General features: G+C 46.6%; 1 protein-coding gene across 1 annotated transcript; it reads left to right on the top strand.

Annotated features, from left to right (window-relative positions):
• Window positions 1-5,765: 5,765 nt before the first annotated feature.
• On the top strand, window positions 5,766-21,313 carry LOC139284686 (BICD family-like cargo adapter 1). The gene is made up of 10 exons (XM_070905039.1): window positions 5,766-6,158; window positions 7,451-7,666; window positions 13,910-14,026; window positions 16,100-16,246; window positions 16,475-16,654; window positions 16,744-16,962; window positions 18,007-18,150; window positions 18,679-18,809; window positions 19,317-19,437; window positions 21,137-21,313. The coding sequence occupies exons 1-10, from the start codon at window positions 5,766-5,768 to the stop codon at window positions 21,311-21,313; spliced, it is 1,845 nt and encodes a 614-aa protein (XP_070761140.1).
• Window positions 21,314-23,179: the final 1,866 nt, after the last annotated feature.

Below are 23,179 nucleotides of genomic sequence, written 5' to 3' on the forward strand. Positions count from 1 at the left end.
AATGAGAGCTTCGCTGGTTCATCAAATTCGGGGATGTCATCCTCACTGGGGAGAGAGCGGAGCCGAGGGGGAAGGGGCGGGGGGGGGATGGGGTGGGGGATAGAGATGCGCTGTGGCAGGGCAGAGAGCTGTGAGGCGGCGAGAGCGACTGGAGATTACTGCTCACAGAGAGGCAGAGCCGAGGAGAGAGGGAGGGAGCGGAGGACCACAGAAAAGCGGCATTGTGGAGTAATGCAGCAGACCGGTGATCACATACTGTGGCGAGTGAGACGAAGCTCTCACCCTCTCTCTCTCTCCTCTAACACCCACTCACCCTTACCACCCCCCCCAACTCTTTCCTCCTCTCCCTGCTACTGCAGCAGCCGTCACTAATCACACTAATGTATGCAGCTTGACACACTGCGTTAACAGTTGCAAACTACTGTACGGCCACTAAAGACTCCTTCAACTTGTGCAACTCATTAGTGACTAAACACAACGAGCCCCACTAAGCCTCCCCTGAATGAGCAGAGGCGATGCAATCTGGTAACTGGCAGGTGCGATCACAGTGAAATGCTGCTTTCATCTGCAAGGATACAAGAGCAATTAAAAAGGTGTAGAGTTTTTCCTAAATAGCACTGTATACTTCCCTGAAAAAGTCAAGGTTTGTAGCAAAAAGGGCACGATTTCTACATTTTATAGCAGAAACAATACTTTTAAAATACTGCATGTTTGATTCATACCATACAGTAGCATTTCGATAGGATTCATAAACTCATCAATGGTTCTATTTACAGAGATTATGATAACCCTTTTCTCAGATAAATGCAGGAGTTGTGAACCTTCAAGTCCGTCACACCGTTGAAGTTTCACCCATATTTTCCCTTCAGCTTTCTTGTATGGTTACAAACGTGTTCTTTTTGCGTTTCGATAAAGCTCAGCAGGGACCGTAATCCAGTTCAGCCAAACTGCCACTTGCACCCCTCCATCCTTGACTCTGCATTTCTGTAATTGCTTGCAATAAAGTCACTAAACAGTGCATTGCTGCTAAACTGCACGCACGGTGCACTGTGTCCGAATAATCTCTAGTAGCACTGTAGAGGAGTACAGTGAAAGTACTGTCACAGGATGTACACAGACAACAACGTAACAAAGTAAATTGAAGTATTATCGTAGCAGGGTCAGCAGTAATACAGTACATGTCATGTCTCAACCTAACAAGGCCCCCGGTGTCTGACACACCAGCTCAGGCTCACCTCAATTTGCTTGTTTTTATGCAAATGTAAGTCAAGTGACACGTCACTGTGATACTGACTCGCAAACCACACACACACACACACACATACAGTGACAGATTACACACACACTGTAACAGATGGCAGAACCTAACCTGGCAAGCAGTACTACATCAGTGAAACAGAAGGGACAAAATGCTCAGAAGGTGAAAGCACAGTGCTGTACAGTAATCAGTGGCAGACAGAGCACGAGGGCAGTGCTCACTTATACTTCTTACTGCTTGTTAATTAGACTTTTATGACTGTAGTAGGCATGTGAAAACCCTGGCTATAACAAAAGACTGTGTTTTCGTACGCTGGCCTGGAATCAGATCACATCTCCTCTATCCCCATCTCTTCACATCGTCCCTGCTGTCGGGATCTGATTGAATTTGTCTCTTTGCTCCCTGAATCCAATGCGTTAATGACATCCTCTTTTTCTTTTTTTCTAGCTCAATTGCGCCAGGCTTTCTTCGATTCAGACGAGCAGATGTGTCGCTGTAGTCCGAAGAGGAATCTGTGTCTGGACAAACACATATCCAGGAAGAATAAAAAGTTGTCCCCCCCACATGGACACCCGGACGAGGCCGTCACCTGCCACAGAAACAGCGTATGTGCTGAAAATGACACCTATGCGACCTAATATCTGCGCAGGAGAGAGGCATGGAAGTTTTCTTAGCAATAAATTATAATGTGTAATAATGAATACCTAGTACACACAGAACCTACTTTTATCTTACAGATTCAGTTACATAACGCAGCGTGCTGTTAGAGGCATGCACAGTAGGAACAGCTACTGTACACCCTGCTGTGGTAGACAGCACAACTGTACATCTGTAGTAAATGCAATGGTGAACAGACCTATGGCTATTACAGATAACAACTTTTTTTCATTACGTATACTTCAAGTCACATTAATAAAAACAGTATTCATTTCATGTAATAGCTTAGAGCTCATGATTTACTATCAGTATGAAAAAAAGGATGCCTTTTCACCGTGATGTGCAGTATTGGGTTGAGGCAGAGGCATCATACTGATGTTACCTAGCAACAAGGTACTGTATGTCTCTAAAGCCAGTCCCAGCTAAATGCTGAGGTAAAGATGGAAAATTACAATCCTTTTCACTGGATATTTTCACTGTAATGTAGTGTACTGTAATTCATTACTTGACAGTCCAGATCTTTCTGTAGCGCGCAAGCAAGGGCGTGTTTTTGCTCCTGCAAAATAATGGTAAATGCTAAATTAAATTTAAAAAAACAAACATATAGTATATACCAAATGGTATAGCAATGGCAGACCACAGGGGGTAACATAAATGATCAGACAGAGCAGTACCTCTTCAGCAGGTGCCACAAGCTGTCCAAGTACCAGTGTGAAAACGCTGCCATCCACTGGCAAAACACCGACATAGCTACTTGACAGACCACACAAGATATATTCTTGTGTGTTCCGTCAAGTTGGTATGAGGTTGTGACTATCAGAGAGAAATACTGCAATCTAGAGGTTTGAAGAGCCTGGTTTTGTTGCATAACAGGCAGCCAAACTGTGTGTTAGTGGGAAAAAAAAGGCAGAATCAGGCCTGTATGACTAAGGGATGATGTTACATAAGCACAGAACACTAAGTACTAGGAAGACACTGCTCTAGATACTCACTGTAAACTGTCGCTATCAAAGGAGCTAAACTCACTCTTTAAGAGAATTCAAGGCTGCTTACTAATGTAAATCAGGGGACGGGAGGTTGACGTTGTTGACAATCCATCGCAGACAGAAGGTTATTTATGTCCTCTGATGTCTTTGTGATTGGTTGTAAATACTGGAGCTACAACTGTACGACTGCAGATGTTTTTCAAAAGACTACATTATTGTTTATGAAATATGAATCAAAACAAATATTAAACCCAAAGTAATCAAATCATTGATAAAAAATCACTGAGCAGCAGACCTGATCTGTGCCGCTCTTTAGAGCTGTGCAGCGTAAGTATGGTCTTGTTCGTTTACCCATCATTTTGGGGAAAGTGGATGCAATATCATTTTTTTTTCCACAGAGGGAGCCATAGCCTATAATAAAGAGCAATGACGCTGTCATGTTTATCTCCATCCAAAGAGGCAGGGCAATGTGGTGGACTGGTGTCTGTTTGTCAACACTCCTGACAAAACGCTTCATGCTCTCTTCAGTTCCTTCCCCTACGATGCATTTTATCAATAGAAAAAGAGTGACATACTGCTGAGCTCATTATGTTGTGATGTTTTAGCATTAAACACTATTCATTTGTAAGCTCTCTGATGAGATTTGTATTGTATTTAACGGTGCTTCTGCCTTGTCTTTTCTCTCTGCTGTGTGGTGTAACAGTAAGTAGTAATTGTTATCGTAAATTATTGTTTGTAATAGATATTCTAATAGTAACTGTAATAGCAACTCTCAGGCTGCTATACAGAAAGTCTTTTTATATCACAAAGGATGTTGTTGTCTTTGCTTTGCATTTGCCCTCAACTCAACACTGGCAGCATCACACTAATAAGGATAATGTGGGCTGCTAAATTAATTCAGCTTAGCGGTTTATCAAAGCAGTGAGGTTTTGATGTGCTCTGAAGGAAATCACCCACGGTCCACTGCGTGGCCCCCCTTTGGCCCCTGAAGCTAGGCGACAGTGGACCAGCAGGCTGTGACCCACTTCTTTTGTGCCTTCACTTTATCAGATCAAGAGGCTTTGTTTGTAATCATTCATCGCCAATGACCCCCCCCCCCCCCACACACACACACAACATCCTAACCTCATCCCTACCCGTTCATCCCTCCGCTCACGCACACAGATACACACATATTGCTGTCTCTGTGAGGGCCTTCACTGAGTATGTTAACTCCTTCACCTTTAACCTCAACTCACACTAACCTAAACCTAATCCTAATCCTAACTGTAGTCTTCACCCTTCATTTAAGCCCTGACCCGAAATTAGCCTCTTAAAGTAGTTAGCAAGCAGCTCTCAGTTTGGGATGTTTCCTCTCCCCTTTTTCTCCCCCTGGGGAAAATATGATAGCAACATTTTGACCCCCAACTAGGAAGTCATACATCTATTCCTAACAGGTCATGAGTGAGGTCCAGCTGACTGACTGATCAGAGTTCTGAATCTAATATGCTTAGCTGCTTGGGACTGGATGCCACCACCTTCGTCTTTTGGAGAGTACCCATTAAAGTAAACAGCCACAGGGCCTGCAGAACTTCAGCCTGGTGGCCTGTGAAGACCAGGCAGAATGCAGTGGAGGCAAACAGCCACAATTACCACCGCACTTGCTTAGCAATATTATACACTTGATTTAATCTAATTTGATTCTGTCATATATAATAATAATAATAATAATTATTCATATTTTACTTAAGTAAAAACACACAAGTATTACCAGCAAAACGTACTAGTAGGTAACTGTAGGCTACTCATTTCTCAGAATATTATATATATTATATATAATATTAATATTGGATTATTATTATTTCTGATGCATTACCCTGTCAACACCTTCTATATAGTGGAGTAAAACGCACAACATGTGCCTCTGAAGATGCAGTGAAGTCAGCATATAATGGAAATACTAAATTAAAGTCAAATAGAATTGTCCTGGCAGAACAGTGCTGTATTTCAGTCCCTGTCCACCGCGGGGGTGGGCACATTTGTGTCAGTAGTTAAATACAGTTAGTTAAAAGTGAGAGCCCACTTCCTCACATAGACAGTGCCTTTTAAAAACAGCTCAATGCTGGGGTGACACCCGGACAGAGGCGCAGTGAGGACGTTACTAGTCTAACAGCTTATTCTTGAATATCATAGTAATACGTCACATTCTCCGTTTAACAAACGTCACAGGTGTCTCGCTTCACCATTTCTGACGACGGCTGCTGCGTCACTCCAGGCACTTCAGCCCTTCACGTGCTCACCTACTGGGTGCCACAGATGTGCGCGAGGAGCACCAAAATATGGCGCTATCATTTCCAGCCAATGGGAGGGCCGTTTGTAACAGGTTGCAGCCGGCGTCACTGCCGTGGCGGGAACGCGCCTTCGAGACGGGAAAGAGGTTGAGAAGGCATCGGGATCGCGCTCATCTGTTTGGCTGGCAAATGCCTCCGGTGTAACAGGCCGATCATTATGGGGGACTCGGGACCCCGAGACGGGACGGACCCTGACCGACCGACCGCTGCGCAGAGCTCATCGAGGCGGTTTATACCGGGATAAACACATTCGGCGTGCTGAGTGATACGGAGCTGCAGAGGAGGCGGTGTTTGCTGGGATTCAATCAGAGCCAGAGCCGCGGCTGCTAGGTTAACGAGGGGGGAGCGACGCGAGGGAACTGGGAGGACAGCACTTTGCAATCTCACTGGATCCGGCTCGGAATTGCGGGAATGATGGATGAATTGTCGATTACAAACCGGTCCGGTCGGCCCAACCCTGTCAGAGCAGGGTGGGTTCATCCGGAGTGAAATCGCTCGGCTCTTATCCGTTGGCTTCCCCGCCGCCGGGCGGCGATGTCCGCTTTCTGCCTCGACCTGCAGACGTCTGCCGTGGTTTCAGCACCACTGGAGCTGGACAGCGACTGCATGGAGTCCCGGGCCAGCCCCGCCGCCCAGGAGCCCGGCGGCTTTCAGGGTCACCCGCTGCGGCACGCCGGCTCCGGAGGCCTCGGCATGGCCTTGGAGGAGGAACTGGCCATGCTTACGGGGGAGCGGGACGACGACGAGGAACTGCCGGACGCAGAGACGCCTGCGGTGGGGCATAACGCAGACTTGCTGTCGCTCTTCCGTCAAAAGGAGAAAGACTTGGTTTTAGCTGCTAAACTCGGCAAAGCGCTGCTGGAGAGAAACCAAGACTTGACCAAGCAATACGAGAAAATGCACAAAGATCTCAACGAGAAATTAGAGGTAAACCAAGACAAGGAAATAGGACTTAGTCAAGTTTTAATGCTGCCCCAAACCTGGTTTGGCCCTCAAAATGCCATAGTCCGGTAGTCGAGTTTGGGCCTTCGCAATGTAAACAAACTCAAGAGGATCATAAGAAATGCTGCCAGCAGAGCTCCACGTTCAAGCTTCCAAAGAAACAGGGCATGAGTGCCCTTTTTTAAGGTGGCATATCATTGTACCTAATGTGCTATAAGCTGGGAACTATAGAGCCAAGGGAAACTTGCTGGTCATTCTGATCTAAAGTTAGTCTGAAGTCATTACAGACCAACACCTAAGCTAAAATATATATATATATGATTATTATTTTACACATCATGTTTACAATGAATCTTGTACAGCTGAGCTTTTGTTCAAAATCCTTCACACAAGCCAACACGTGGGCCTGTGGAACACCACAAAGACTAATCCTGTGGCTGTCCAGGGCCGACTGTATCTACTGTACATCTGTTCGGCCCTTTGATCCATATTCATCCCCATGTTCGGCTCAGAGACATAAGCTGCCTCTTAATATCAAACTCCTCCTGTCGTTGATGTTGTTGCAGTCCCTGTTATCCCAACTCTAACAGCGCTTCATGTTGTTGGGGTGGGGGGGGGTTTGTGTGTGTGTGTGTGACGCTGTTTTGGTTCTCTTTGATCCCTCCTTTTGTTCGGGCATCTACTCAGAGATGAAAATAGTGGCCACACAGATGCCAGATGCTTCGGCCTCGGTCTTAACCAAAACAACAACCCCCCATCCAAACTCTGGCAGCCGCTGGTGGTGCAGTGCATCTGTCCGCTGTTCATTTCCATCGAGAGAACAGAGGGGGGGGGGAAAAAAGAAACATCCATTAGCTGAACTGTCACTCCAGGAGCTTTTACTCTATGTATCAATATCTATATGCTGCATAGCTCACGATATTATGTCCAACCAGTGCTTTTCATTTTAGGCCATCGTAGTTGCAATTTTTAAGTCTTGTTTTGTAACAAAAGCGCAATCATATGTTTTCCTGTTAATGCTAAATGTATAGTCATGGCACAGAGACATCATCAGTCTCCGACTTTTGCATAGAAGGGAAAAAAAGGTGTGCATGGTTACTGAGGGGATCAAGTTGCCATCCTGAACTTTTTACTTTTATGTCCAAGGATTGAACACATCTGTTGAAGCCTCAGCATCTGTGTGAAGTCTCTGACAGACTGTAAAACTAGGGCGACGCTGCAACACTCAGTCTAAGCAAATAAAGCCTGTCGCCCTCTCTCCTCCTGTCCACCCGCAGCACTTGGAGCAGGAGAAGCATGAGCTGCGTCGGCGCCTGGAAAGTCGAGAGGGGGAGTGGGAGGGCCGCGTGGCCGAGCTGGAGACGGACGTCCAGCAGCTGCAGGGCGAGCTGGAGCGCCACCAGGTCCAGCTGAGAGACGCCGACAGGGACAAGACCAAGGCCATCAGCGAGCTCTCTGAACAGAACCATAGACTGCTGGAGCAACTCAGTAGGGTGAGGAGCATGTGTCTGTGTGCGTGTGTGTGTGTCCGTGTGTGTGTGTGTGTGTGTGTGTGTGTGTGTGTGTGTGTGTGTATGTGTGTGTCCGTGTGTGTGTGTGTGTGTCCGTGTGTGTGTATGCGTGTGCTTCAGATGCACTGCTTCAGGCCAGCTGGGCCAATCTGCATGGAATTAGTCTGGGCTTTGAGTCACTGTGTCACATGGTCTTAATGATGCTTTAAATGCCCTTCCACCCTACCAAGAAATATTTCTTTGTGTGTGTGTGTGTGTGTGTGTGTGTGTGTGTGTGTACAGCATGTGCTTCTCCCTGGCCTGACCTCAGGGCCACTCAGTCCAATTCAGGTCTGCCTGGCTGACATGACATAAGATGCTCATCCAAGTGAGGATTCATCATCCCTCTGGGAGGGGGGGGGGTTACCTCCATACAGCCTGTCTCTCTCTCTCTCTCTCTAACTTCACCTGAATTATGCCCACTCATCAATATAAAAGTGGAGCTTCCGGGTCTTATGTTGAATAATTTAGCGTGATTGGACTGCACACTTATGCAATATGCACTCCTGCATATTGACAGGTAATTTGAGTGCAGTTATTATGACGGGCAGAGTCGAAGAGGCCCCCCGTGTGAAGCGTTCAGGTGGATGGACAGATTGATGGATGGACAGACTGAGGCTGGATGCAGAGTGATGGAGCCGCGAGTGTTTGTAGCCACAGCTGATTAATCCCCCGCTAAGGAGCTCAAGTGCAACACCTCAATGTGCTCCATCCAAACCAAAACAAGGACACTTGATCCATACAGAGTGGTCCCTTAGGTGCAGCAACACAACAGCTCTGCAATGGACCTAAAGAGAGGCGTCGCGTTGCTCAACTCTCTTTGAGACTACAGTGTGCTGTTGTGGCATTGGCCTGGATTACACTCTGGCTTTTCTTGTTCTTGTTTGTCCACATTCATTTTCCCACTAGAAATAATAACATGCTTTGTCCCTATATTATGCTATTTTTTTTAATCAAAACTGAAAGGCTACGTAAAAGGGATCACTCCAGCACGCCTCACAACTGATATGTCACAGCGATGAGCTTGCCTTCCAAGTGCAGGACTGTGTCATGCCGCTTAGCCTGTCAGAGGGATTAGATATACAGTACAAACACCTGTAAGTCCGTTATAACAACTTAAGGGCCATAAACAGAGGCAGGAGAGTGTTGTCAGCTGCCAGGTAGGCTGGCAGCGGGTGCCGAGGCTACATTTCAGGATGCCCCAGAGCTGCGTATGCAAAGGTTGACAAGCCTGTGCGGGTGCTTTGATAACCCCCGTCAGCAGTGCTGTCCATGGATGACGCTCGCAGTGTGTGTGTGTGTGTGTGTGTGTGTGTGCGTGTTGTTTCCTTTCCCGGGGGAAGATATGATCTGCTGCCAGGCACACTGCTGCTGCTCAGGGAGGAGCCGGCTCTGTGCGGTTGATTTTAACCCCCAGCTCGCCGCTGTGCAGGGCGGCTCTCGTTCTCATCTTCATCAGATTAAATCAGCCTCCTGCCCCGTCTTGCCCCAACGCCATCATCACAGTGCAATCAAGGACTGTCCTGGACTGGTCAGTCGCTATGGATCTGAGCAAGGGCAGGCACTTAGCGTAATTAAACCGCATTTAATTGAATTGAAACCTGGGTGTGTGGATCTATAAAGATATCCCCTGGAAGTGGTGTATATTGTGTTTTGAGGGGAGCATATCTTGTGGTCCTTGCGGTGACTCAGTGAAATTTATGAGACCTAATTGACTGCATCGATCCGGATCTCATGATTCAGTGGATCGGGCAGACAGAGGGAGACCTGCTGGGTAATAGAATAAATGAGGTCAGCCACAGTGCTCGCTTTCTCTCTCATTTTATCCGTCTTTCCCTCTGTCTGTCTTGCTTTCTTCTCTCTCTCATTACTAAGCAATGGGCTGTGACTAAGTAATGTTAACTGCTTACAGCTCCGTGTGAATGGCGGGAATGTGAAACTACCCTGAGGGAACCCTGCTGCAGCGAAGCCACTTGAGGCCTGCTATTTTCATCTGGCCTCCCTGGTAATAGTTAACTCTTTAACCGGAACAGTCTTGTTGTGATGTAAATCGGCCCGTACGTGGCCTCCTTTAAACCCTGTCCAAAGCTATGGAGCAGCACATGTTCCCGTACACTGCCCAAGTGATTATGAGCTCGTTATTGTAGTCCTTTGGCGTGCCGGCTGGAAATCACTTTTCAGAGAGCGGAGCCTGGACAATACACACATCTATCGAGGACCAGGCTCCTAATTGACAGGACAACCACATCCACAGCCGCTGGGTTTACAGCTTGCGGCTGCCATTGTTACACCACAGGAAGAACATTGTGCTCATCGAGACTGTGGAGGACGAATAATGACTTATTCATCGATGAACAAACAAATAGATACACATTTTAATTAATCAATCATCAGAAATGAATGGAAGAACATAAATAAATGAATGTAGATTTATAGAAACGTAGAAATACATTTGATTTGCATTTAATTATTTAAGTGATCATTTCAGATTGTATTTATTTATTTATGGGTTTTTTTTTTAAATCAGCTTTTAATGTATTTATTTCTAAATGTATTTCATTTATTTGTTGATGAATAAGTCATTGTTTGTCCTCCACATGTAACTGCCCCTCTAAAACGCGGGGGATTCCTGAAGCAAACTTCAAAGTAGCCAAAGAGGACATTTATAAACACAGTGCACCCCCCCCCCCCCAACAACTCAGGAATTCAATTGGCTGCAGTGGGTTGACCTTGAGAAGGCAGGGCACTCCATAGGAGGTGATGTAAGTCATGAGGTAAGACACAGGGCTGAGGGGATTAGGCTATAATCCGTGCTAATAGCTCTGCCATATGCATCCAGTCAGGAACCAAAACAACTCCAGTCCATACTCTACTTAATGAATAACAGCAGGTAACTTCGATATTTGGGCAAAGAAGATCTAAAAATGTCGTCTCTGGCTCTGTCGTCACATCTTATCCTGGGACACAAATACCCCCTGTGGCTTTTCCTCTTTGGGTGTGGGTGTGTGCATGCGTGCATGGATTTTCCAATACTGGGTGATAAAACTATACATTATATTCAATACACCCAGAGAAATGAGGTTCTCATTGATCCAGGAGTAGAGCCGAGGTGGCGTGTGCCGGTCTGAACGGGTCTTGAGTGTGAGAACAGCCAGTCGCCTCGGGCCTAATCTGATCAGAGTGAGCCAGCGGGAAGGGGACCTTTGCCTAATTACATTACCACACATGCTCAGAGAAGGCTGGGGATGCACTGACTCCAGCATAAGCGTCTGCATGTTTTATGGCCGCAGTCCATTCTGCTCCCCCCAATCCTCTAGAAATTACTTAATTGAACGCTGACAGCAGCCTCCGGTGACTCATCAGAGTTGTTTATTTGAGGTTATAAGGGAGGACCAATTCCACTTGGAACTCTGGCTTCCTATGTTGTGTCTGTGTCTCATCCGCACAGTGTATCCGCATCACACTGTTTCACTCCTCCTTTTACAACCTCCGGCCAGCGTTCGACACGGTCCCTGGGCCTCTGTCCAGCCATCAGCTCCGATCACGTCCAGTCACTGGAGCACATAACGTCTGCCCCCCCGTCAGGCCGAGCCGGCAGTTGCTCTCAGCACCGGCCTCCCTGATCGGCGCGTATTGCCACTCTTGAGTATTTGTTATGCAACTGTTTGAGCGCGGGGTTGCCCATCCTCCATAAAGTCTAGACAAGGCAGCGCTCTGCGAAAGTGACTAAGGAAAATACCAGAAGCATTGAGACCACAAGTCGCAGCTCCACCAATCCCACTTCTCCCTGGTTGCCATGCCGACCGGAGTGACATGCAAATTGAAACTCCATGTGTTGTTACCATGGGAATGTGCTCTACAGAATGGCACAAGGATACAGATAGTTGGATGCTAGGACCTGTGATGTACCTGCAGCCACATCGGCCGCTGACAGACTGCGACTGATGTCGACCTCTCGAGTTTTGGCCCTCATCTGGGAAGTGAATGTACAGCATAAATGTCAGAGTAAAGAGGCTGTGAAGGAACGTGTCTCTCTGCTGAGCCCTACTTTGCTGCCCTGGATTCTGTCGCAGCAGTCTGATTTGCCTGTCGTGCTGATAATGCCTGATCTGGGATCTGAGGAATTTATGTGCAGATTAAGTGAGTATCTGCAAATCAGGCAGTCTGCGGTCAACTCGACACGATCGCAATCTGCCGGCGTGTCGGGCCAGTGGGTCAGATGTCACGTTACCACTGTGACCTGCCGCTGCACTGGCCTCCACTGACCTCACATCTGTCCCTCCGCACAGAGAAGACACGTAAACCCTCACATCTGGCCGCTGTAAGTGAACACCCAGTGGCTCAGAGACGCCAGCTCATAGTATAACAGTGAGACAAACTGTAGCAGTTCGGTTAATGCTTTACTTTTTGTGGGGTTTTCAAATCTAGAAGCGGCATGTGACAGTAGCACAACACAACATAACGTAGATCAAAAGGTTGTCATGGGGTACAGAGACATACAGTACATATATACTTAAACAGTCAAGAAGCATGTTCAGCACCCTGTGCCATGTAACTGATCAATTCTTCTCCAATTTCTGTCAAAAATATTTCATTTAACTCTCAACTTTTTCATCAAATGAATTTCCTGAACAATATCGAGCCATCACTCTTTTCCTGGAGGATCAGCTTTGGAAGAATGTCTTGTTAAAGCTTTTTTTTTGCCATCTGTGTGAAACCTTCTCAGTGTTCCTCTGGCAGTTCCTCATAGCGCAGTTGTTTTGAATGACATATCCCAGGGTGTCTTTTATGAGGGGAAGAGATGACACTTTTCAGTGTGGTGGAAATAAATTGACCTTCCTTAATTCCAGTTTTACCACAATTCTTTTATAAAAAAAAACTATACAGTGTTACGACAGTAGCCACAGTGCTTCCAGAGTGCTGCATTATTGGTGACCAGAGCAACAGAGCTGCAGGCAGCTCGGCCCTCCCGGAGACTCCCTGCAGAGCACAGAACTACAACCAGTGTCAGCTCAAGACAGGAGTGAACCGGAGTGAGCCAACGTATCCACACGACCAGCTGTTGAGCCTCCTCACAACGCTCCGCGAGCTTCTTGAGAAGCTGCAGCAGTGTGTGGTGCCACCTAGAGGCCGTGCTTCAGATTGATACCAGCCGTCTCCATTTTCACTCAGCGCCCACTGATTGAAAGACGAACAGGGATAAAAAAAGAAAAAAAGAAAGAAAAAAAAAGGATAATTAAAACATGTGTGGCGATTCCCATAGAGTTGAGCACTGCTTGCCACAGTACTAAAATGACATTTGTATCCTTTCTTACAGTGTATTTGACATATTAAGTATATGTTTAGCCTCCTCGGTGAGCTGTTTTTTTTTTTTCAGGATTTTGCTGTTGCCATGGCAGTGATGATAAAGCAAACGGTAGCTTCAGTGCGGCTCTATGCTAATGAAGCTCCGCCAGGCTCTGTGTGGCCTGATCCCACCTGTCCAATAAGCTCAGCTGATGCACTGAGCCTGCTGCTGGGCCGGATCGCACAAATACTGAGCAGTGGACTATTTGGGGCTTTTAAAAAGGGCCATGACATTTGGGTACAATTGGGCTTTCAGAGGAAATAAAATGCGTCATTTACAGGAACAGACTGCGGGAGGGCTGATTTACAAGCAACACTCTGTCAGTAATACTGAGTACACAGTGAACGTCAGTGTGTTTATCCATGTCTACGTGTGTGTGTGTGTGTGTGTGTGCTTACACTGGCTGTCAGACTCCAGTGAGTCACCTCAGTATCTTAGTGAGGGAACACAGACTAAAAAGCTGCTGTGCAATCTTTCTAGTTTAACTGAGCAGCTGATGTAACACTCTAACAATGTGTTGTTGTGTCAGCATTACCATGAACATCCATGGATTGTACACATCAAAGTCTCTGTCTGAGTCTGAGTCTGGTGAATTGCCTCGAATGATGTCACCTGGGTCAGTGTCAGTTGGGGCTGAGGACTACAAGTTGGTGCGACGTTAGAAAGAAGCGAGCTCCACTTTCACCACTCGTCACGAGTCCGACACTGTTACAGGAGTGCAGTGCTAAATCGGTGGAGTGCTCTTTGAAAGTAAGAGCAGACACATTTAAGGCAAATCTGTACTCACTATTTCTTTCTCTCTGTCCTGTCTGTCTGTCTGTCTGTCTGTCTCCGTCCAGGCTGCAGAGGTGGAGAGGCAGCTGTCCACTCAGGTCCATTCATTACGGGACGACTTCAGGGAGAAGAGTATGTCTACAAGCCAGCACATGACACGACTAGAGACTCTACAGGCTGAGGTGAGCTGCCGTCAGTGCCATTTCTCCCATTATACACATCACTTTATACTAAGCACACTTGATTGAACTGTACTTTTTTAGAGTGCATACAGTTTGAGCAGTCACCCAGCAAAAGCTGAAGTGCGGCTAGGTACTTTTCATTTGCAAAAATAATGTTGCCTGCTTGCAGTTACTGGTCCTCAGTGAGAAGCCCGAGCAGCTGAGGTGACAGCAGATCCCAAGGGAAGTTAAAGCGAAACTATTTCACTTTTGAAGGAAGAAGTAACACATTCTTCCTTATTCAAAAAAAACACTTGAATTCAGTAGCAGTGAAACGCACCCTTCTTCGATCGAATACACTCAGGAGTTTTGCTGCTGCACTCTTACTTGGTCTGGTACGACCAGCAGCTAAAGGTAGCTAACCTTAGCAAACCTTTATGACAGACGTTGCTGTGTAACTTTAGCTTTACAAAGGCAGTTCTTCTCTACATGTGTTTCTGTTGTATTTAGCATGTTGCAGATAATCCTTTCAATGGTAAAACAAGATGTAAACACACCATACCACACCATCACTCCCACTCCCCGGGTCACCTGAAGATGATGTCATTAAACTGTTGGGGGAACAAATTCAATGTCCCGTTATCGTACAATTACTGAGTTACATAAGTTTCTGGTGACAATAAGTGGAATAACATCCTGCTACAGGGAAACACAGTATTTCAGAGGAGGATGGTGTTCACCTTTCTCCTACCATGCTCATGGCATTTCTCGGAAGTGTTTCTTCTTTTCCTCTCTTTCTGTAATCGTTATCTTTATCTCTCTCTCCCCCCCTTCGCCCTCCTTCCCTCTTGGTTGGAGCAGCAAGGGCTAGAAGTGAGTGGTTACTGAACGCTGTCAGACTGCATGCTGCATGTACCGCCTTGTAGAATAATAGAAACAAGGATTGCACCATTTAAAAAAATAATAAATCTTTTGAATTTGAAATTGCTTCTCCTCTGTCCAATCAAATGAGTTGATGATAAGTGGTATTATTTCATGGGGTAGATTATTGAATCTCATGCTGAACGATATACTGACTCTTTTGACCTTTTATAACCACGATGCCATAGAATTTTACACTTAACCCCCCCCCCCCCAAAAGAAAGATGTATTTATTATTTATATATATGTATTTATAAATGACAAAATCCCTTTTTGACATTTCCACGTCCTTATGGCAATCCCTGTTTCCTGAGATCGAGCATGATGTGATGTCAGTTGTGGCATGTATTGATATCAGCCAGCTGCGTCATGAACAAAGGTACTGTTAGAGCTTAACAACAATTCAGATGTCCCCGTGGCTTCTCTTCACAGCCAGGCAGAAAACACCCAGACTGCAGAGCCTGCGCTATAATTGGGAGAAAAGGCTACCGCTCTATATTTAGCTGAGATACTGCAATGTCTGGGTGCTCCCACTTTTCCAACGCTTTGCCTTTATATGCCATGTGCTGATGACTAATGGCTTTTTGCCCTATTTGTGTGAAGACAGAGACTATAGCAGCCCAAAAATATCCAGGATCTGGCCATGTGGATGCTCATATGCTAGTGAAAACAACTGATGCACATGTAAGCTGGTAACTGAAGTAGGTTACCAGATGTAGGCCAAAAGCAGGAGGGACAAAAAGACATGAACAGGAACTGATGTTTGTTTAATGGGGAAAGCTGCTCAGGCAGTGACAAGGGGAAAACAGCTCATGAGGAACATGTGGTGTTGCTGCAATGCTTGCTTTCAGTAGAAGGCCGTTGCACATGCATGGCAAGGAGTAAGCTGATATCAAGCTGTGTGGAGACGCAAACATATCACCAAGACATTCCTGAAGACGAGGGTGGCAACTAACGCCTACGCCCGTGCTAGGCAACACACATTCTTTAGGCCAGCGGGAGTACTTTTTAATCTTGTGTAAGAGCCCAGTTTGCCTCAGAGTCAGGACAACAGCAAAACTTAGCCTCTAATCAGGTCCATAGCCGCCCATCTGCCCGCTACCGACCAGGAAGTCGAAACAATCCTCAGTTTCTCCCGCGCAGTAGCTAACTGGTGCTGTTTGACATTGTCAGATTAAGATGCTGTCGGAGAGGAAGATGGAGCTGGAACGTCGGGTGCACGCCATGCTGGAGGAGAACGAGCTTCTGCAAAATACAGTGGACGACCTCAGAGAGAGGACGCTGGTGTTGGAGAGGCAGTGTCACGAGAAGGACCTACAGGTACAGGCACAGCAATGAAGGACTGTTAGATCTCAAACCTTTGAGGAATAGATGTAGACACTGTGAGTAAATGACCTTCTACAAAGCTGCCTTTGTGCACACACACACACACACACACACACTACAATTTGTCCCTGAAGTAGTCACCCGACTCATCAGACCTCTACAGGTACCTGCTGTATACTTTGCACTGTTGAGTCCCAGTTTTGCTTCCGCTGTTGTGTCCAGTTACGGCAGAGCCAGCTGGAGCTCCAGGAGGTTCAGGTGTCTCACCGGCAGCTGACTGCTCGGCTGGAGGAGCTGTCGGAGGAGCACAGCCTCCACAGCCTCACCCCGCACCCGTCCAGCCTGCTGTGTGAGATAGAGCAGAGCATGGAGCAGGAGGAGCAGGAGCAGGAGAGAGAGCAGGTAGTTACAGTGGGGCTGCGCTTCAGATCACTGTCAAACACTTTGCTGTGCTTTTCTGAACACCTCCTCCCCCCTGCTTGTCTGCTCAGCTGCGTCTTCAGCTGTGGGAGGCCTACTGTGAGGTTCGCTCGCTCTGCTCCCATCTCCGGGGGAACGACGTCACGGACTCGGCGCTGTCCACCGACTCTTCCATGGACGAGTCCTCGGAGACGTCCTCAGCCAAGGATGTGCCTACTGGGAGCCTCCACACCGGCCTGCTAGAGCTGCGGAGGCTAACACAGAATCTGCTGGATGGCAACGAGTCCACGGTAATGAACAACACACTGGCAACTAGTCAGCACTAAAATAGCCTCCATTTAGAAACGTGAGGTAATGCCTAATTTTAGGCTTTTAGTCATTTTCTAATAATTTCCCAAGAAGAAATATGCAATTTGGTATTATTATAGGGGAAATAGAGATAATGGTCATAGTAAGAACCCACTCTTTTATCTCAGTTCTTAAGAAAGCACCAGGAGAGCACCAGGGGCGTATATTCTGTGTGAATTAAGCTTGTTTTGTAGATTACACACTGGCAGATTGTTATATTCATCACTTCCCTAAAGTAGGATCTGACCTGAGATCCCGTGGCTCCAACTGCCCCTCCTGCTGCCTCTGCTCAGTCATTTGTCTCTGGATACTTTGCATTGTGTTAATGTTTACACCAAGACACCTTGTAATGTGTGACCAGTTACTTCGTCAAACCACACCCCTGTCAAGAATCATACATCAATGACAGCTTCATAACTAGCAAAACTGAGCAGACACATGTAAAGAACTGTTAACTTTGTCTCAGACAGAGGGTGAACTGAGGGGCCGCATGAAGGGCCAGGAGCTAAACAAGGACTTTTTAAACTGTGAATCATGCAAAGCTACTCTAGTGGAGTCCCAGAATGAAAATATAGAGCTGAAATGAGCAGCAAATATGGGACCTTTAAATAGTGGTTTATAAGCAGCTGTTGATTTCCAACCACTTAAGTCCTAATGAGAGGAAATGCATGTTAACCAAAGTAAATACACATTTATTATTGGAATCTTCATTCTACACGTGTTGATTTGTATGCTTGCCTCTAGACACATTTTTGCACATTCAGCTGACCTGCTGTGCACTGACTGAAAGACTTTACAGGTTACAGAGCAGTTATTTGCAATTGATTCATTTTCCATTTCATTAATCACACAATCCTCTCCGGGAACCTTGCTATGAACTGACAGCTAACTTAACAACACTTTGATGGGATGGAGAGGGCCTACTTCACAGTAACAGCGCACATGCATACAGTGATACAGTGAGTGTGTGTTGTGCGTGTTGAAAGGGCTCGCGGCGCAGCGATGAGGAGGCTCTGGAGGAGCAGGTGAGGAAGCTGGGAGAGGAGCTGAGGGAAGTCAGGGAGCTGTACGAAGCCGAGCAGGACAAGACGCGCAGCAGTGACGAGGAGGTGCTACAGCTGCACAATCAGGTACAGGCTCACCCATACACATGCTGTTGTACGTGAAACACGCAGCAAGAGGTCAGGTGATACATGAAGAGGTGAAGACGGCAGAAGCCTTCGCACCGAGGCGTGTGAAAGCGTGTCAGACGGCCCTCATTAAGTCAAGATCACACCCAGTCTTTCGCTGCATGAAGGAGTGTCTAAGAATAACATTTAGATGGCCTAGTGATGCACATGTAGTGCTCACCAGTTTGCGTGCCAATGTGAACTTGATATTGTTTGTAATATAGGACATCGCTCCAACCTTGTCGTCTTTCTGCCAGGGCAGCTCACACTCTCCTGTGGGTTTGAAATGCCAACTTACATGATTTACACAAAATAAGCTATACACACACACACACACACACACACAGACAGACGCACACATGGGTGATGAACTGGGTCAGTTAAACATCAGCCTCACACATGAGCACACCTCGGTGTCACGCTGACATTCAGAGACCAGATGAGGCCTGCGTCTCACGCGTCTGCGTGGTTCTCCCGTCTGACCTGCAGATGGCGCTGCTCTCTGTGGAGATGTGCTCCCTCAGGGAGGACAACGAGCGGATGAAGACCATGGCTGAAATCCGAGAACCCAGCGAGCAGCTCCAGAGCGCTATCAGAGACAGAGACGACGCCATAGCCAAGTAGGTTCACGTCACGTATGCAAACATGCAGAATGTCGCTTGGAGTTTAAAGGATAATTCCATTTTATCACAACTTGGGTCTTATTTTTATAGTGCTGGCTATTATTCCTATTAGTAGTATTATCATTGTACTCAACAGGTGAATGGCTGAGATCTGGGGATGCGGTTACATCCCTTAAACATATAACATGTTATATCTTTTTTGTTAAATCCATACAAAAAAACAATTTGTAAAAACAAAAAGTCATGAAGTCCTTCTGTTAACATTGGACTAGCTGTCCCCCCCCCCCCCCCCCCCGCCTCCACTCTTCATGCTAAGCTAAGCTAAGCTAACCGGCTGCTGACTGTAGCCTCATATTTACCAATCTTCCCGTCCAACTCTCTCATCAAGAGATCGAACAAGCGCGTTCACCGAAATGTTGAACTGTTCCTTTAAAGAGCTGCAGCAGAGTTTCTGTAGAGCCTTCAGCAGGACGTCACCCGTCGCTCTGTCTGTGTGTCCTGCAGGAAGAAAGCAGTGGAGATGGAGCTGGCCAAGTGTAAAATAGACATCATGTCTCTGAATAGCCAGCTCCTGGACGCCATCCAGCAGAAGCTCAACCTGTCGCAGCAGCTGGAGGCTTGGCAGGTGGGTCGAAGGTCACAAGCGATACATTAGTAAAAGCCTGATGGTGTTTTTGTAGTATTTTGGAACAGCTAAGGTCGTTACATAAATAAAGCTGTACTGTAAATGTGTAAGTGTGGTGTCTGGAACTTTAGATATGATATAATGTATGTAAGAATGAAATGATTTCTAGAACAGTTTGTCCATTTCCTTCCCTTCCCTGTAACTTGTTTTAAACAATTTTAAACAGTACGCTAAACCACTCAATTAACTTCTTCATGTAGCCTGAGGTGTGTGTGTGTGTGTGTGTGTGTGCGTGTGTGTGTGTGTGTGTGTGTGTGTGCCCCCCACCCCCCTCCCTCATCTGTAACTAGCAGCTCTTTCCTCTCTCTTCTCCCTGCCCACAGTTTGCCTCCTCAGGGCTCTTTACTGTTTGGCTCTTGTGGTTTCTGATCTAGTGGCCTTTCTCAGCTTCCGTACCACCCTTTCTCCCCTGTGGTACCCCCCCCCCCCTCCTGCCTTAGAGGTGAGCCCGAGCCGCGCCAATCTCGCCGTTTCACCCCGCACTAACCCGACTACGCCATGCCGAGCCATTCCATGCCACGGTTAACTGACTCAGGAGAAAAACACCCATCCCAGCTGAATACCATTAACCACCACAGAGAAACCATCCACACCCGCCACCCTCTCTCTCCACCTGGCTCTGTCTCCATCGTGTATACACCTGTATCCTCTGTAGGAATGTTTTCAGGAGATTGGTCCACTGGTCAGCTCACCTGTTGAGAGATGCAAACACAGACACCAAAAGACACCCCTGCATCCCCAGTAGATCACAATGCTTGGGTGGTGCATGGTCATGTGTATGCTGCTGTATGTTGGGTGATATTTGGTGACATCCAAAGTAGAAAGACGAACCCTTTTATGAAATACAAAGTGTGTATTCATATGCTAAGTACTAGTTTTCCCATCACAACTGTTGCCAACTTGATTTAGTAGCTTGTCAGAGCCCCCTGGTGGCCTCATCTCTCAAAGACTACTAACAACAAACCTGGCAATGCTTTCCTTCCATTAAGTAAGTATTTGGTGCCGTTTAGAACGGTGGTTCCAGACTCTGCACTAATGTTTGCATTGTCTTGTGAATCACTGCATAATTTGACCTCCTCTGGCCTCTAAAACCTATTCAAATAAATCAGTCTGAGAGGAAAAATGACCCTCTTCACGACACATATACAACAAATGGACTTCATTTCAAGAGGTTACAAGCTGTAAAGGTCTGGGAAATACTGATTTAGAATATGTCGTCATCTGGAAACCTATAGTGTCTTTTTGAGCAACCAGAAGCCATTTTCCTTGAACATATTCCTAAACCCAAATGAACCACACTGAAAATCTGAGGCCAGGTAGTATTAATTAAAGAGAAACTGTATAAATTATACAGAGAGTGTGAGGAAACGGACTAGTAGGTTAATGTGGCCATGATCATATTCTCTGTCAATCATGTGCTTAACTGCCAGACTGGGCTGCAGTTTTTGAGAGAGATTAAGTGAAAAACTCTGAATGAAAGGTGATTGTGGTGTCTCTGTTATCAGTACCTAGCAGGTAACTCGATCAATGAGTCTGATCTCCCCAGAACTTCCTGTAACACCCCGCCACCATATGTCCTCTCTGTGCGACACTTCTCTCCTGTCTTTCCCTCACTCGCTCCTTTGTCCTTTGGCTTCAGGATGATATGCACAGAGTGATTGACCAGCAGTTGATGGACAAGTACCAGGACGAGTGGCGCTCGGCCCCTTCCTCCCTGTCGGGGTCGTCGAGGGCCCACGGCGGTCAGTCCTCCAGACGAGCTCACCGCATCTCTGACCGGGACAAGAGACTTTTCTCTTTTTTCAAAAAGAGCTGAGCCCCATTGGACTGGCCCTGAGCACAGCAGACAGACAGAGACAGGCGAGGGAGAAGGAGGGGGAGACGTCACAGTACAGGGGTAACAACACAGCCAAAGACGGGCAGTTGCACACTGAGGTTTGGGGGGGGGGGGGGGGGGGGTTGTCATTTTGCACTTTATCTGTCCCATTACTCTTTTCCTCGCTGACTAATTGGCGACTGCTGACAATGAGAGAAAGAAACATAAGAATAGGACTTTGGCTTCCGCCCCTCTCATAGAAAGTTACAGAACATGAACAGGGTCACAAAGTTTACCTCCAAAGAGGAAGGTTTCCTTGTAGTGCCTAAGACCATCTCTACTAGCCCACTGCCAACTTTGTAGAGAGGGAACACGACGTACAAGCTGTCCCTGTATGCATCCCAGTTAGCAGGCCGAGGAGTCTGGGGAAAGACAGGTGGATGTATGGGACACACGTGCAGGATCGTGGGAAAAGATGGCAGGACAGAGCTGTACGTCCGACATGGCAGGATGACGATCCTGCTCCAGCCAGCCCGTATGTGATCTCTCAGGTTTATTCATTTGTTCAGGGGACAACATGAGGCAACCATAGTGTGCTGTATATGTGACAAAACAACTGACAAAAAAGATTGCTTATTTTTCTTATTGACACCCGTGCAGGTATTTCATTTTACGGTGAAGATTTAGTTTCAGTTCCACTCTGTTCTACGGAGCGTTTTAGCCTTTTTTAGCTCATTGTTTGGGTTCAGTCTCACTGCTCTGATAAATTATACCCGCCCGATGTCCCTCGGGGAGCTGGAGAGCGACCGGAACTTTAAACGGTGATGATATGCTTATGCTGTGCTATACACATGCATGTTTAAATTCTAAGACGAGACATCCTGACTTTTAATCCACAAATCAGGTTCCAAAAACACGGGATCCTACATTTCCCATAATGCAACCAATACTCTTTTCATTAGACTCTTCCTGCCTAGCAAATGTCTTCATCTGTCATATTCCACAAGCCCAGTTTGTAGCACAGGTTTTCTGTTTTGAATTTGTACTTTCCAAGTTAAGTTAAGTCACAAAGCTCCTCCAGAGCCACAGAAGACATTAAACAGCTGGTTTTACATGCTGAGAAGTACTCAGTACCATGACTAGTAAACTAACTCAGTGGAATTCCCCTTTAAAAGCTTGAGCAGGGCAAGAGGATCCTTACAGTGTGTCACGTCTGTGGTGAACTCTATGAGGCCTTCATGTTTGTCTCCCACATCTGAATAGACCTCTGGGTGACTGAACTTTGTGATATCTTTTGTCCAGGTGGTATCATTTTTCCCCCCACAGTTCACGTTATCTTTAATATTTAAAACATCTATCATTTTTCAAAGAAAAAGGCGCTGTCCGACATCGTTCTCATGATGTCAATCATCTTCCTAGTTGACCAAATTTTCAAAATGTTTACATCAGCTCGGGAAGGGGGTGGGGGGGGGGGGGTACGTAGATTGCTCGTCAACTTTCCAAGTCAGTCAATCCAGCTCAACAATAACTTGTTGAATTTCCTGTCACTAAAAGGCACGTCGGTGTACAGAAACTCCTCTGCAGCGGTCAACATCTGCGCTGCTTTGTTTCACCACGAATAGAAAAGGTCTACCTCCATTCTCATTGCTTCAATACTTCATTGGCACTTTAATTTCTTAGCTGCCGGGCTTCCGTTTTAGGTGACATATCTGTGACTCCATTGGTAATACAGTGCGTGTTGACCTGAACTCTCCGAGCATGAATGACTTACAGTGTGGCACAGTGATGTCTCATGTCTGTCTGTGTTGTCTAATGCAAACTGTGCAAACCTATGCAGGTGTCTTCTTGTCGTCTCAGCTGGTTGTT

This window comes from Enoplosus armatus, chromosome 4, assembly GCF_043641665.1.
Source record: "Enoplosus armatus isolate fEnoArm2 chromosome 4, fEnoArm2.hap1, whole genome shotgun sequence".
NCBI classification, from domain to species: domain Eukaryota; kingdom Metazoa; phylum Chordata; class Actinopteri; order Centrarchiformes; family Enoplosidae; genus Enoplosus; species Enoplosus armatus.